The 16,004-nt window shown below is 45.3% G+C and overlaps 1 protein-coding gene across 1 annotated transcript in view; it reads left to right on the top strand.

The window, feature by feature from the left end:
* Nucleotides 1–16,004, top strand: part of LOC149360556 (beta-hexosaminidase subunit beta-like) — a 54,541-nt gene that overhangs the window by 22,346 nt on the left and 16,191 nt on the right. The window contains exons 10-12 of the mRNA XM_089572396.1: nt 937–1,129; nt 3,981–4,137; nt 14,877–15,072. Of these exons, the coding sequence (XP_089428522.1) occupies nt 937–1,129; nt 3,981–4,137; nt 14,877–15,072 (546 nt within the window). The remainder of the gene's footprint in view (nt 1–936; nt 1,130–3,980; nt 4,138–14,876; nt 15,073–16,004) is intronic.

Below are 16,004 nucleotides of genomic sequence, written 5' to 3' on the forward strand. Positions count from 1 at the left end.
TTCATTTGCGTCAGTTATTATTGAGTAGCGGGCACCTAGACGAGATACAGTGCTTTTTTATATCTGAGCATCTTTCGCACTGGCCCAGTACTACCTACGACATTCGGCACCTAATTTCCGGGTATGGGAGTCTTGGTGGGCTTGGTAGTCTTAGTAGCGTCGGCAGTAATTCGATGTACGAAAAATCTCTTTTGCATTGGGAGACTGCAGTGCACGTTAAGGTCTTCCATGTCATCAAAATATGCCCACATACGTTCATCACTGATAATTCTTCCCGTTTTGCACTCCTTTGAATTCTTTCCAAAAGGCAAAGTATAGGTATGAGCGTTGAGTGCGAAAGTCTTTCCGCCTTTCTTGTCCTTACAGCACCCCATCATCACCCTTCCATCCTGGCCAAATAAATTAACTGCAGCTCATCGTAGTGCTCAAGGAAGAGGCTGAGGGGGTTGGTTTTATTCACGCGTGCTTTGTACCACGTGGCGCGTCGCTGTTCCGAAGAGATACTTAAGTTGTTAGTAGGCGTTGTAGCGCTTGCCGTGTCTTGTCATCCTATGTCCTTTGTCCTTGTGCGTTGAATTTTTGCTTTCAACATGTTAGTAGGTGCACGTCTTATATTCTCGCTTAGTTCCCGTCCTTACTTGTGCTTCCCAGACATGAATGTTTGTTAAATCGACCAATTCGTTATTTTCCCAAAGTTTTTACTGGCCAAAGGTTTCGTTAGTCCAATTTGAACAGTATTTGCATAGCGGGAAAGGAACCTACCCTGACTCAAACAAGCGAGTGGCGAAGCAACATAGATGTGACACACCAAGGAACTGGGCAGCAACAACAAATTTGCTCACAGACCCCCAATGCGCCATCGGACGATGGCTCGCATAATGTAATGTCATTGTTTGACTCAATTCTTTTTATTTCTTTTGGCCGGCAATCATGCAGATGCGCTGACGCCCTGCTACGGCGACGGCACTCGGGGCAGCGCCAGCCTAGGTGATCACGCGGCCTTCGAAATGCTCGACCCGTCCAACAACCTCACCTACAGCTTGGTTCAGAGCCTTCTCTCCCAGGTGGGGCAAGTGTTCAAGGACCCCTACGTCCACCTCGGCATGGACGAAGTGTACTACAATTGTTGGTACGTAGTAGAGGACGGGCGCGTGCTTAGGCTGTGGCAGGAAACGGCGGGTAAATAGGTATAGCTTAGACAGTACCACGATCATCTCACTTTTCACACAGGCTGCTCGCCAAAGGCTTCTTTCATTGATCTTCAGTTGCCCCTGCACTGCTCAAGGCGCCTATGCCAGCAAGGTTTCGTTGTCTAATCCACACACCTGACAGTCTGTGGCCCCCCTTCCATTTGCTTTCGCTTCTCCTTTGGGGTGCTAACATACCATCTAATGCCGTCTCTGATCGGTACAAAATCTGTCAGAAGTCAAGTTTTTCATCTTTCTTTCGGCAGGCATCTCATTAAAGTAATTTTGTTTTATACACTGCGTTGTCCTGCTTATTGTTAACACTGCAGTTTTCGTTTTCTTTCCATAGCTCTCTCCGCTGTCCTGATATTTATTCCAAGAATTGCCTTTGGCTTTCGTTAACCTATCGTTTCAAGATATGCATGCAGAACTGAAAAAAGGCACGCGAGCAGTGGGCCGTACGTGTAAACAAAAAGTCGGAAAGGCTTCGATGAAATCCACACTCGCGAATATGCAAGCGACATGGGAAGGCAATGTTTTATTGTCAGCATCTTGCGCTTACATGTTCCAGGCGAATGCAACTTTGCGATGGCGGTAGTAGTTTGCACATTAGCTGTTCTTGATGGGGGAGATACTTTATGTGTTTCAAAATGAATTTGTAACGCCGTGAGGGCATTTTTGTGCAAAACGAGCCATGACACAAGCTGTTTCGATTTACTCAAGGTGTGGTCAAATAACCAGTTTCCACGCATACCACCCCAGAGAGGCTCAGTACCAGGCCACTGGAGAGCTTTTGTCCACAATATCACCGGTTTGTACCCGGAAGCACTGCATTTTCAACTTCCCGCATCCCGCATGGGAGGCGGATGCTCAAACCAAGTGGCCACCTTTGCGGTCGGAGGTGCCGTCTTGATTTCTCTGAGCCTAAATGTTATGAAGAATTAACCGCGAAAAGTTTTTTCTTATGTGCCTGTGTAGCGATACGTAAGATGTAAGGTTGATAGCGTGACGACATCAGAGCCTAACTACAGTATATTCGGCGAGCGCGGCGCCGCCGACATATTCCCGAGACTTCCTTGAATTTCTTTGGAGGACAGATTCTAGAGGCCCGTGTACTGTGCGATGTCAGTGCACGTAAAAGAACCCCAGGTGGTCGAAATTTCCGGAGCCCTCCACTACGGCGTCTCTCATAGCCTTAGTCGCTTTGGGACGTTAAACCCCATAAACCAACCAACCTCCCTAGCAACAGTTCGTCATCGTGGCCTCTCGCTGTTAAGACCTTTATGAAACGAGTGCCGCCGCCGCGGTGGCTCAGTGGCTATGGTGCTCGGCTGCTGACCCAAAAGACGCGGGTTCGATCCCGGCCTCGGCGGCTGGAATTTCTTTGGAGGAGAAATTCTAGAGGCCCGTGTACTGTGCGATGTCAATGCACGTTAAAGATCCCCAGGTGGTCGAAATTTCCGGAGCCCTCCACTACGGCGTCTCTCATAGCCTTAGTCGCTTTGGGACGTTAAACCCCATAAACCAAACCAAACCAGTGATGCATAGGTGACTTTCTACATAATAAGCGGCGTCAGTCTCCCCACTGTTTATACAGAAAAAAAACCAGCCTGGTGATAGAGACAGAAGTTCAATTAAAATCTTTTTCAAAATTTGACTTAACATGAGGGTCATTTAGAAAACATTCTGACCGCTCTAGTGTATATTTTTTCTGCGGCCGTACGATCTACGGTAACGTCCTTCAGAAGATCTGTGCTGGCCAGAGACCGGGCGCTGCGAAAAAAAACAAATTGGCTGTGGTTTAGCTCTGGTTAAACCTGGAGTGACGCGATAGCCACAGCTGGCCGAGTAGAACTCGCTCAGTCGAATTGCAAAGTCAGTCTTTCGCCGCTCCGTTTTGCTGGGTGTTCCTTCTTCATTTCGTCCCTGGACGTGGATTCACTCTCTCCCCCTCTCCCGTTCTCCATTTCTCACCCACTCGGTTTCGCCGGCGCGTCGTGCCGTCGGCAGCTGCTCCGCAGCACGTGACCAGCCATGTGACCACTTACGGCGCTGCCACGCTGAAAACTCGACATGCTAGCGTAATGTAGGCGCGCGGCGCACACACCAGCCGCGCTCTCTGACGTCACTCCGCGCATGCGCACAACTGACGAGGCGGACGGCGCCTGCTCCGCCGTCGGCGCCCGTGTGCTGTGCGATGTCAGTGCACGTTAAAGATCCCCAGGTGGTCGAAATTATTCCGGAGACCTCCACTACGGCACCTCTTTCTCTCTTTCTTCTTTCACTCCTCCCTTCCTCCCTTCCCTTACGGCGAGGTTCAGGTGTCCGCCGATATATGACTGATACTGCGCCATTTCCTTTCCTCAAAAAACCAATTTACAATTTTATTTGCCACGGCTCAGCGCGTAGCCACGCTGACCTCGCGAAGCGGCTGGCCTAGTGCAGGTATCGCTACGAAAGTTTTCTAGGGTCTGGTGACTGAGCTGGGTTTCAGAAGTGACCAGTTTTTTCGGAGAAAGGGTGTACTCGTTCGGCTGCTGCTGTTGGTTATCTCCGAGGGTGGTAAAAAGTGTACCAGTGCTTTCTCATTGAGACAGTGATACAAGTGGAAGAAGACACAACTCTTGCCAACGCTTTCATGAAGGGATTACTGGCTGCATCTTAACTACGAAGCTCAGGGTGGTAGTCAGCGCTTTGTAGCGGCACCCAGAAGTGGGCTGAGCCGAAGCTGAAGTGCAAACACCCCCTTTTGTGATCTGCGTCTGTTTATCCTGTGTGCACTGCTTCTCGCAGGAGATCCAGTCCCGAGATCGGACAGTTCCAGGCGCAGAACCGCCTGAAGTCGACTAGCGAGGTGGAGCAATACTACGTGAGGCGCACGCTTGAGAGCATGGCCCGTGCAGGGGCCAAGGTGATGATCTGGCAAGATCCCATCGACAATGGCGTAAAGGTAGTAACCCACTCTTCGTAAGTAGATGGGAAGAGCATAATATAGCGCACTTTACGCAAGGCCGCCTCAGTTCAGAGCAGTGAAATGAGAACAGTCTTATGTGCATTTGTCCTCAGATGAATGTTCCTTTGAATGAACATATTTTTTCCTCAGGCAAAGTCTCCTCCACATAGCCTATCTAGAAAAAAGCCAACCTTAAAATCAGGCTGGAAGATAATCATTACAGTATATACTGTACAGTGGTCTTACCTGACACCACGGCATTCCCCTTGTGCATGGGCCTACGGCAATAAAATCGGTTGTATCCTCCAAATAATACGGAGCTTCAGACTGTAATGAAAAGGCAATGCAATGTGCTCTTGCTTCAGACAATGTACACGTGATGTAAAGTTTAATGAAGGTCGAATAAAAATCGGCTTTCTCCGTATTGAAACTATTGACGTTTTACGACCAGCATTCAAGGCGTCACCTTTGCGCTTTGAAGGTAGCGATGATGTTTTAAGAGTGCCTCCGAATATATGAACAGCATGGTACTAAAATATGGTCATATACTGCGTTGAGAAGCATTTAGTAAGTACTGGCGGTGCATGTTTATTGCTCACCGACCAGCTCTGTGGTATTTTCTTATGTTTTATAAACTTTGTAAAGGCTTTTATTACGGCTTCATCATTTTACAACGCTGGTTCTGCCATTATCCTAATAGCAATGTTCCAGTCTTTACCGTCTAATTCCCTTTGCTTTATATCCGGGATGTGTCAGCTAAACTGTGCTATGCTTTAAAGAACGACAACGCGCTTTACCGAGGTCTCACTGGTGCAGGGTTTTACGCATTGGTGTGGACCAGGTTAGCGTATCTTTAAAATTGACTTTGTCTTAGTTCTAAATTATCTAACATAAACTCAGTTACTTTTTATCGCTAGCAAGCCCAGAAAATGTTCCGTGTAACAGTGTAAAACATGTTGAGTAATGTACATTTATGTTCCTTTCTTCAAAGTAAATTTGGCGTGAATGCTTTACAAAACTATCACGTGACTACGCTCTTCCGTGTAGCGTTCTTAACCCCCTCAAACGAGCCTGAACTGTAGGAACCCGGTTGCTCAAGCCATAACGAAGAAATAGGCCACCATTCAAAGCGACAATTCTGCTACAAGCAGGTTTACTTATATCTCTTATAACTATGATCATGTAGCAGGATCGCTACCATGCCTCCTTTGTTGCACAGCATAACACTGATGATTTCCTGCTGTCCAACCTGGGTCAGCTTATGCTGCTGCACCATCATTCTAGGGAACAAACAAATCAGCCAATGACAAAACAGCGTGCAAAATACCAGCAGACAAAATATGGTGAGCGACAGCAGAGCATGCCGAAAAAACAGCACACTTGTAAGCTGCACGTCAAAAAATGCCGCACAGTGAAAATGCTGCACAGCGACAGAATAGCACACATAAAAAGCAGCTTGCCTTAAAACAGCAAGGTGAAGAGCTGTGGAACGCTGCTGAACTGTTTTGTGAGCCTATAACAGGCACAATCAAACAAGGGAAGGGGGTGAGGGGCTCGTTATAAATATGACAGAAGCCAACAGCCACAGAAACCAAGGGACACGAGGGATTTTTTTTTTAGTTATTTATTTTGTGGTGTTGATCAATTTAGAATATTACTGAATATGTTATCGTTTAAAGATAACTGATTAGAAAAGCAGAAGAAAAAACAACCACCTGCCGCCGGTGGGATCCGAACCCACGACCTCCGAATTACGCGTCCGGTGCTCTACCTCTGAGCTACGGCGACCGCTGTCAATTCTTCTGCTTTCGGGGGTATTTATGTTTACAAGTAACCTAACCTAGAGAGTGTTCATCAGCGCCACCCACGTTCACAAGCGGCGGACGTAGAACGTCCCGAGTTACCGCAGGTGTGACGTAGAACGTCATCGAACGGAGAGGGTGGAAGCTGCGTGAGAACCCTCTTATGCTTCCTAAGGCGTCAAGGCTGCCAGAATCGAGGCCCTCGCTAAGCAATTAAGCAAACAAGGGAAGGGGGTGAGGGGCTCGTTATAAATATGACAGAAGCCAACAGCCATAGAAACCAAGGGGCACAGGGGATTTTTTTTTTAAAGTTATTTATTTTGTGGTGTTGATCAATTTAGAATATTACTGAATATGTTATCGTTTAAAGATAACTGATTAGAAAAGCAGAAGAAAAAACAACCACCTGCCGCCGGTGGGATCCGAACCCACGACCTCCGAACTACGCGTCCGGTGCTCTACCTCTGAGCTACGGCGACCGCTGTCAATTCTTCTGCTTTCGGGGGTATTTATGTTTACAAGTAACCTAACCTTGAGAGTGTTCATCAGCGCCACCCACGTTCACAAGCGGCGGACGTAGAACGTCCTGAGTTACCGCAGGTGTGACGTAGAACGTCATCGAACGGAGAGGGTGGAAGCTGCGTGAGAACCCTCTTATGCTTCCTAAGGCGTCAAGGCTGCCAGAATCGAGGCCCTCGCTAAGCAATTAAGCAAACAAGGGAAGGGGGTGAGGGGCTCGTTATAAATATGACAGAAGCCAACAGCCATAGAAACCAAGGGGCACAGGGGATTTTTTTTTTTTAAAGTTATTTATTTTGTGGTGTTGATCAATTTAGAATATTACTGAATATGTTATCGTTTAAAGATAACTGATTAGAAAAGCAGAAGAAAAAACAACCACCTGCCGCCGGTGGGATCCGAACCCACGACCTCCGAATTACGCGTCCGGTGCTCTACCTCTGAGCTACGGCGACCGCTGTCAATTCTTCTGCTTTCGGGGGTATTTATGTTTACATTCGGAGGTCGTGGGTTCGGATCCCACCGGCGGCAGGTGGTTGTTTTTTCTTCTGCTTTTCTAATCAGTTATCTTTAAACGATAACATATTCAGTAATATTCTAAATTGATCAACACCACAAAATAAATAACTTTAAAAAAAAATCCCCTGTGCCCCTTGGTTTCTGTGGCTGTTGGCTTCTGTCATATAACAGGCACAGATATTCATGTCAGTCTGTACATGTAATTCTTAGTTGAATGCTCTCAGGCTGATCACTGGCCCTCCTCAGGCTACGAGGCGGAAGGTTATTGGCAACAGTCACATATATCGTAATTACTTTTTGATCAATCGACCGGATAAAAACTTATGGCACATATCAAGTATACGCATTTTTTTCTGGACTTTTGCTTCAGATGAGTGGTGGTTGTTTCGCCCGCTATCAATTCTATAGATAAGTTTTGATACGAAGAGAAATGGTTTGGTTTGGTTTATTGGGGCTTAACGTCCAGAAGCAGCTCAGGCTATGAGAGACGCCGTAGTGAAGGGCTCCGGAAATTTCAACCACCTGGGGTTCTTTAACGTGCACTGACATCGCACAGCACACGGGCCTCTAGAATTTCGCCTTCATCGAAATTCAGCCGCCGCGGCCGAGATCGAACCCGCGTTATTCGGGCCAGCAGCCGAGCGCCGTAACCACTGAGCCACCGCGGCGGGGCAAATGATCTCAAAAATGAAAAAAAAAATGAAATGGGGCAAAAAAATGAAATGAGGCAAATGAAGAGAAATGATCTCTAAAAATTATGCATACAACAGTGTGCCGCCCACATCGTCCATTATTTTCCGCCAACTCTCTCTGCTATTTATAACTGGACTACTTTACCAACAGCCTCGGATGCGTATCCTGTTAAGATTTGACACCCTGCTGATTTTTGTCCTGTCGATGCGGACAATATAAGCTGCGGTTGGGTTCGCAAGATAGCTGCGTTTTCACGCGGTAATGCAACCTATCTCGTGTGTGGAACCGCTCAGTACAGCGCCAACAACTGTCCATGCATTTGCGAAATGGTGCCTGTGAGACAGCACTGACAGCACAAATGGTGACAGCACTCTGAGCGCATTATTATTCCGATACTATTAGAAGACTTAGTGGGTCAAAAGGCGTTGTTGGTCATAAAATTCCCCCATTAGCTGGTCGGAAATGACGTCACCAGATGGCCCCTTACAAAAATGACTTTTGAGCTTCAGTTGACGCCTTGTTGAGCTCCTGTTGAATCAACTGGAAACCAAGATGAACTCAATGTATGTTGAGCCTACTCAACACCTGCTACACGGAATTTTTGTTGAGCGTATTCAAGAGATTTACTGTTGAGCAATTTCTGTTGAATTTAAGTTGAAGCATCTCAACGCAGCCGCTTCTAAACCTAACTAAATGAAATCATTTCGACATGCATCGTGTAAACAGAACCTGATCACATTACACATATTAAGAACGCATGCAGCACCCGTTAAAACTCTCATAAACCGCTCAAGGTCATTTTCTTGCATAGAAAAAAGTGCAATATGCTCATTCAGGCATACCTACTTTGGAGGATTCGTATGTGCTCTCATAAAAAAGGGCGATAATTAATGCTTTATTTAAATTGTTTATGAATGAATCAAGGTCGTAAAATAATAGACAGTTGCATATGAACTTGATTACTTCTACTACACTTAAAATCAATAAATATTAATAGTAATAACTGACATAACTTTGCTGATCGGCAGGCCACAACCTGCGCAGGTCCGGACACCCCTGAGTAGGACTATATAAGGGCGAAGCCGAGGTTGCACTTAAGATCGTAAGATGAACCCTGTCAGTTCTTCCTATAGCATCGTGTACGGTACTGTCCCATGCTCTTTATCTGATGGATGTGTAGGGCTAGGGTGTATGTATGAATATATATTTATATACATACGTGTTTGTGCGTATGTGTGGAGCACTACGTCACAGGGGATGACGGCTTCACGTTAACGAGATATTGCAGTAATAAACATGAATATACCGCTGAAGATTGCATTTGTAGTCGGTTCATCAGGCGCAGTGCGAATATATTCCCAGGATTTTTTTGCTTTTTTACCCCAGCCAAGATCAGAATGGCGTGTTGATTCACTCCCGAAATTCCAACATGAATTCAACGTGAACTCAAAGCAGAAATTTCATTGAGAATGTTCAACTCTAGCACAGTGGCCACTTTTCCAATGAGTTTCAACTCGGTCTCAATAATTCACCAACACTAGCCCATCCTGGTCACAACAAAAATTCAACATAGCGTTTTGAGTCTGCTCATGAGAACTGCAACACTATCTCAAGAAGCATTTTTGTAAGGGGCAGCATTCCCATTGGCTATAGAGAAGTGGTGGCACCCCACCGGAAGTGACGTAACCTGAGGTACAGGCATTTACAGATGCTAACTCTATCGCATTGTCAGTACTTGGTATTTTCGATCCCTGTGGATTTTTTAACACTCGACGACCGGTCGCCTTCGCTACAAGACGTCGTATTCTGGAAAGTGACAAACGTCTCATAAGTTCTCTCTTTTTCATGCACATAAAACTTTCATTGTCTAAGGCAGAGACGAACAAGGCCATTCGTAGGCAGATTTCATGCTGTTAACAATCGATTCTCTCTTTTTAATGTATATAAAACTTTAATTCACCAGGGTGGAAATTTGGGCAAGTCGGTATTGATCCATGACATAAGAGTAGCGCAAAACCAGGACGACGGACAAAAGGGGAGAGAACTCTATCGCTAGAACTCCATCTCTAGAGTCGGAAGTTAGCGCCTGTATTGTTGGTGTGTGTTCTCTCCCCTTTTGTCCGTCGTCCTGGTTTTGCGCTACTCTTATGTTATATAAAACTTACGACGTCTTAGACAGAGACCAAGAAGATCATTTGTAGGCCGATTTCATGTTGTTAACAATTGATTGCATTCTGGTTGCTAAATGCAGGCAACGTTTTCTTGCCCTTTCACAGTAAAGTTTCCCGTTAGTTCTACTACACCGACCCTGTTACAGGCTCGTAAACGAGTGCCGCAACATTTAGCGTTCTGCGCTGTGTATTTCCGACTGCCGGAACCTTTTTTTTCGCTGTTTTGTGAGTTTGCCTTTTTTTTGCGGAGTGATATTTGACTCATACTGTTTTTATTTTTGCTGTTTTGTCGTCGTGATTTTGTTCCATCGGGGTATTCTGTCGCTTAGCCACTTTCTGTGCTACTTTGATGTGTACATATTTTTATGATTTGCTGTTATTTTATGACCCCTTGATTCAAGAAAAATGAAGTGGCTCCTGTTGTTGCTGCATCATAATTGTGACCAGTGGCCTATTTATACTTTACGGTTTCATGTAATCAAGATCATTCCACTAAAGTGTGTTTCAGCAGGGTAATATCCTTAGGCAGGAGCGTATATACAAGCGATAATTTCGAAATCTCGCGGGTTTGATTTTAACCTGAATAAAAAACCACGTTCAATATTTTTTGGAGAGAATACCCGAAGTATGCAAATGTGCTTTTCTTAACTCTCGTATCAGCTGCTTTCAAACACGCTGTTTCTGATATAGTTCAATTGTTCGCGTTCTCAACTGTGGGCTTCTCCGCATCAAGGAGTAGCATGTAATTTTTTGCTCCTTTTTACCGTAGTGCTCACATGGTAGTATATTGTTCTCAGAAAGCCCTTCTTCTTCTTCGCAAGTGTATTGTCTATCCATTATTTAAATTTAGCTTTTTTTCTGTATGAAAATGCACATTAAATTTTCCTGCCTCTAAATCTCCCGTTTTTTTTTCTTTTACTCGTTTCGGCGTTGTTTCTTTTTTTTGCTCACCTGTCTTCTCACGGAACTTGGCGGGGACTCTTGATGGCAGCCTTAATTTAGAAGTTATTCCGCCAGCTTAGGGAGTCTTGCCATTTCTCGATTTTCGTCATCGTCACGTGTTAACCTCTTTTAGTTATAATGTTTTGGTATTTATCTCGTTGCCACCGGTGCAGGTGTTGCTAAAGCTGAAATATTTCTTTACTATAAATTTCGGCTTACTGAGTGAAGATGTCGACTTTTGCTTTCACCACTAAGATGCATTAAGTACAAGTAATTTACCAGCCTGATCACTCGGGAATCTACTTGTCTCTTTGCAGCCAATTTTCGTATTTCATTGCTTCTTTTTATGGTACCCGGCATCAAATTGTCTCATCAATTATTTCATCACATAGGAGAAGCCTCAAGGTTTTACCACGACTTTTTTATTTTTTATAAATAGCGGATTGTGCAGCTTGCTATGATTATTATTATTATTATTGTAATCCATAAATGAGTAGGTCTTTTATTTTTGTGACCTAACGATATCGGGTATTTTTTGTTCATAAGAAAACAGCAGCGCTAAAGCAGGCAACCACTGAAGAAGCACAGGACACAAGCGCTGTCCTGTTCTGTGTTTTCATGCTTTGCCGCTGTTATTTTCTTAACTTTCAAAATGCACCAACTAGCCCAAAAAAGAAGTTCTGATTCTTTGTCCAGGAAGTCATTATTACATTGAGGCAGACGGTGTATCGAGCCGCATTTATCTGCAGTTGCGCTGTGGCAACGACTCAATGATCTCAAGTGTAACCTTCGAGCAACCGGTTCTGGTAGCTTTGCAGATATATTCTTGGCACTTAGACGAGACCTGCCAACCTGTAAGCCGATTAGATAGAATACTTCTTTCACGGAGCAGCACAGAAAAGGACACGCACTCATAGAAGAACACGACGACACGACGTCCGTCTTCTTTTGTGCGCTTTTCCGTAAAAGATGGAACGCCAACAAGCCCAGTCTTCCGTCTTAGAACACCTAACCTACTTCATTTCTTTTTGTCTCTTCGTTTTGTTGCGATTTCCCCGAAGATATTCACCAATGAATGTTGGTCCTTGAGATCCCTGACATGTCTCTCCTTCTTTCGTTCCGTCTATTGTGCGTGTTTATTTAAAAACTACTCTATAACATTCTTATTTCTTTACCCTTCGCTGATGACAGATTTTTTTTCTACAGTCTCCTATGCGAATTCTCTGCGGCCCTCTAGCGTAGCATCTTGAGTGATCACGATCCTCCTAAAGCTTTTACCTCCGGCCATTCTGTCGACATGAAACTGCACCACCGCGCACGCCACTGAGTGGAGCATCTTGGTTTCTCCCTTTGCGACTAAGCTCTTTTGTGATGTCGACTGTTTTACACTCCGTTTGTAATCAGTCTACAAGCAGGTCTTTCAGTGATAACCATGGCCCTGTCTAGCTAGACTCTCTGGCCTGAAACCTTTGGTATGCTGTGCACTAGATCGGCACTTTTGGAGCGGTCCTCTGAAACACTATGGATCATTCTGCTACCTCAGCTCAAGCAGCACCTCTGTTTCGCTTTGCACCCACACTCTGAGGCAGCATTACATCGCACGGAATATGGAGCCTATTTTTTAAATGTTTGTTTGCAGGAGTTTGTCGGCACGATTGCGTCCAAACAAATGGGTTTATGCGAAAAAGAATGATACCATCGGATAGAGCATCAAAAAAGCTCGTACGGAAAATCGAGGGGTTGAGTTGGGTTAATTACCTAATTAATTAGAGCCATAAATGTTCAAGAGGTTGGCGGAGCCGGCGCAAAAGTGGTGCCAAATTTGAACCCGTCGGAGTGTGCCACCACGTGACCAGAAGTGGGGGCAGAGCCAACGCGTGGCGCCAAATTTGAAAATGAAGCATGGCGTGGAGTTTCAAAACTCATGCTTACGCATTTCTCCAATGCTAGTGCCGCATTGATCTCTAACGTTTTTTCTCTTAGTTAACGTATTTACCGTTTGCCCAGGAAGAGGATCACTCCTGCGACATATTCTTTCACCCTATCTAGCACTTCTGGTTCAGAACTGGCCACGTTCGGGTCATTTGTTTTTTCCACAGCCTACCTTTCTGGATTTGCATTTAGACTTCTCTGCTGTTTCTCCTATATCCGACTATATGCTTTCTGAGCTACATCTCCGACATAGCTACTGTTTGTGGCCTTGTCTCAACAGAACATTCGTCACTCTTTTCATATCCCAGTGATCCACTTGTCGCATTTGCGATCGACAGCGCTCTTCTAGTTGTATACTTTGTTTTACCCGATAGATTTGCTCAAACTCCGTGGTCTATACCCGCCATAGGCATTGTAGCTTCCAGCGGTGGCCGCTGCTACCTTTTTTTATGCCCCTCCTTGTGTCTTCTGATGGGGCTTTTTTCCTCGTCTTTTTGCATACTAACCTTCGGATGGTGTGGTAACAGTTCCGCCTTTTAATATTTTATTGGAAAGCTAGATGTTCAACGCATACCAGGTAATTTTTTAGCTATACAGGCTTGTTTTTTAAAAATTATGACAATTAGGACGGCACGGCCTTTGCATGTGAAATGTACAGCAAGACTGACGTCATATGCGTGGTAGAGTTTAGTAGTACGACTAATAGTTAACTAAAATTCACTAACAAATTCACTAACAAGTGGAAGTATTATAAGTAGAAACTGAAGGCTGTCAACGTCAAAGTTTAGCCCAGTTCTTAAATTTTCTTTGTCCTCATTTGGGTTCAAAATAAAAAACGTCAAAAATGCGCGCCTTTGAATGCTCGTTCAGTTGGCTTTCACATTTTGCGTATTTTTCACCGCATTTCTCATGCATGGAATGCAGACGCCTTTTGAGTATTTGACGACTTAGAGGTAGTTAAAAAGACTTACGCCGATTTATAAATATAAAATGCGGGAAAGCGCACTCGCTGTGGTTTGGAATGCCCATTTTTGGCCTTCGGTATTTCGAAGCACGTTGCTCAGTAAGGAAGCTAAAAAACTGGGCTAGTTTTTGATGTTGAAGACACTTAATTTCATATTAAAATATTGCGCCTTAAGTTCAAAAATTAAAGTTGATAAGTTAATTTTGGTTAAATACTTGTATAACCATTATACTCTATCACAGTCCTAATGCCCATCTTGTAGGACAATCTTCCTGGTCAAACCGCACCGATGTATCTCCCCTAGTCTTTAAAGTAAAAACCTCTAAACACTAAACATTATCCGCAGAGCCTGCACATGAATTCTGCATCCACACACTCTTAAGCGTTGTCATAGCTGCTGCTATGCAATGGCAAGAATTGCACGAATCTCTTAACCTGAAATAGTGCTTTTTAACCACAATCGACCGTTTCCTTACCACACATATATTGTCGATAGTGGCAGGAGAAAAGAACGCAGAGCGTACACAGCGCAAACCATGTTCCTTCCGTCACATTCGAAAGGAACCTGTTCTGCAAGAAAAACCCCCAATGGTAAACGGTGCCCTCTGTGCTAGAAAAATAGACAAGGTGTCTCTAGATTGATGGCACTCACGTTAGACTACGCGTTCACTCTAGCAAGTAAGCTGCAGCCTTTAGGATAATGTAGGAATATTCACAAGACACAGGTGAGCTCCGTAGGCGGTGCAATGCACTTTGCTACTAGCGATCTAGAGGTGATCAGAACACTCTATAGTGAACCTGCTCTACCCAGGTGGCACTGCAGTTATTCCACAAGGCAACCAAAAACTGCTGCCTTCAGCCGCTTGGGCCGCTACAAACGCGAGTGCACATTCTGAACGATTAGAAACCACGTTTGGTTGATAGCACTATTTGCCTCTCTTCTGTAGACATAACCCAGATAACTGACACGCACCACGTGTGGCTTCGACAGAACGCAGAAGCTGATGCCAATAAGCTCTGGAAGGTGGCATGGAATAGCGCTACGAGTGCCCCAAAAAATGCTCGCTCCTCACGCTATGCTGTGTGTTACGGCGCTGCAATCGACATGGCAAACTTGAGCTTGGGTTCCCTATACTCGAAAAGATAGGACACACTGCTGCCGCGCCGTACTTGACGTTTGTGCCGTGTTCGCAGGCGTCGCCCAACTCCACAGTGGTGCAGATTTGGAAGCAGCGAGCTTTCGGCCACCCGAGCGATTGGCACGAATATGCCGCCTCCATCACCAGCAGTGGATACGAGATAGTGGTGTCCAGCTGCTGGTATGTTGACCACTACGAGTACCTCAAGGACTGGACTCATTACTACGGCTGCGACCCCAGGGCATTCTCTGGTGAGACGCTACCATCCGTGACGTCGCACTGAATTTGGCGCCTTTCTTTGTTTCCACGCCGACCGCGTCGGTATATCCGCGGGGTTATCTGTCCTATGAGCCCATGGAATTTATTTCTGAATGCGGCTGCCTTAACATGAAGGTGACATGTAAGCAAGCCCGTGTGCTGTGCGATCGCAGTGCACCTTAAACAAAACTTTGACAACGCTTCACCTTCACAATGCAATGGAGATTCTTCACCTGCACAATACGATAGCTTGCACATTGCACATGTCTCTTACGATTGCTGAATAACGATGGGTTGTGTTTAACTGCTGGAGATAACTGGTGAGTCTGATCGGTGACTCTAATTGATGACTGAATGCAAGCGTTTGTTGCCTACACAGCGGTATCAGGTGGTCGCACAAGACCTGTAAACTACAGCACTGAAGGAATGCTCTTGAGTGGCGTAGAAGTAGTCAAAGCGGAGCGGTTATATTCCTACTAGACCAGTTTTTCGTTTCAGTGAAAGTCCTTACGACTGCGTCACGACCCTCGCAGCCAATGGTAACCTTGTGACGACACCGGCTTTTCACAAGAACGGGGCATTTAATGCTCTCGCATTAAAACCTAGAAGTGGTCGGAATTAATCAGGTGCATTCAGTCTGGTGAGCTTCTCATAGCACATGAGCAGCTGCGCAGCGTTGTAGCCACAGTGACTTAATTATACCGCTTCTTAGCAGAGCGCTATGTAGAGGTATCATCATACAGACAGGGGTACATTGGGTGCGTAGCGCCAAATGGGGGATAGTTTGACTTAGTGGCTCTGGCGTTTTGTTGCTATGCACAATATAGCTGCATGAAATCGCGCCTTTGCAGGCCGCTTCTTGATGGACGTGAAACTTGAAACCGCGCACGTGCTGCGCGATGGCAATACATTTGATGTCCCTAAC

Source organism: Amblyomma mixtum, chromosome 2 (assembly GCF_055824585.1).
Source record: "Amblyomma mixtum isolate Tamu chromosome 2, ASM5582458v1, whole genome shotgun sequence".
NCBI classification, from domain to species: domain Eukaryota; kingdom Metazoa; phylum Arthropoda; class Arachnida; order Ixodida; family Ixodidae; genus Amblyomma; species Amblyomma mixtum.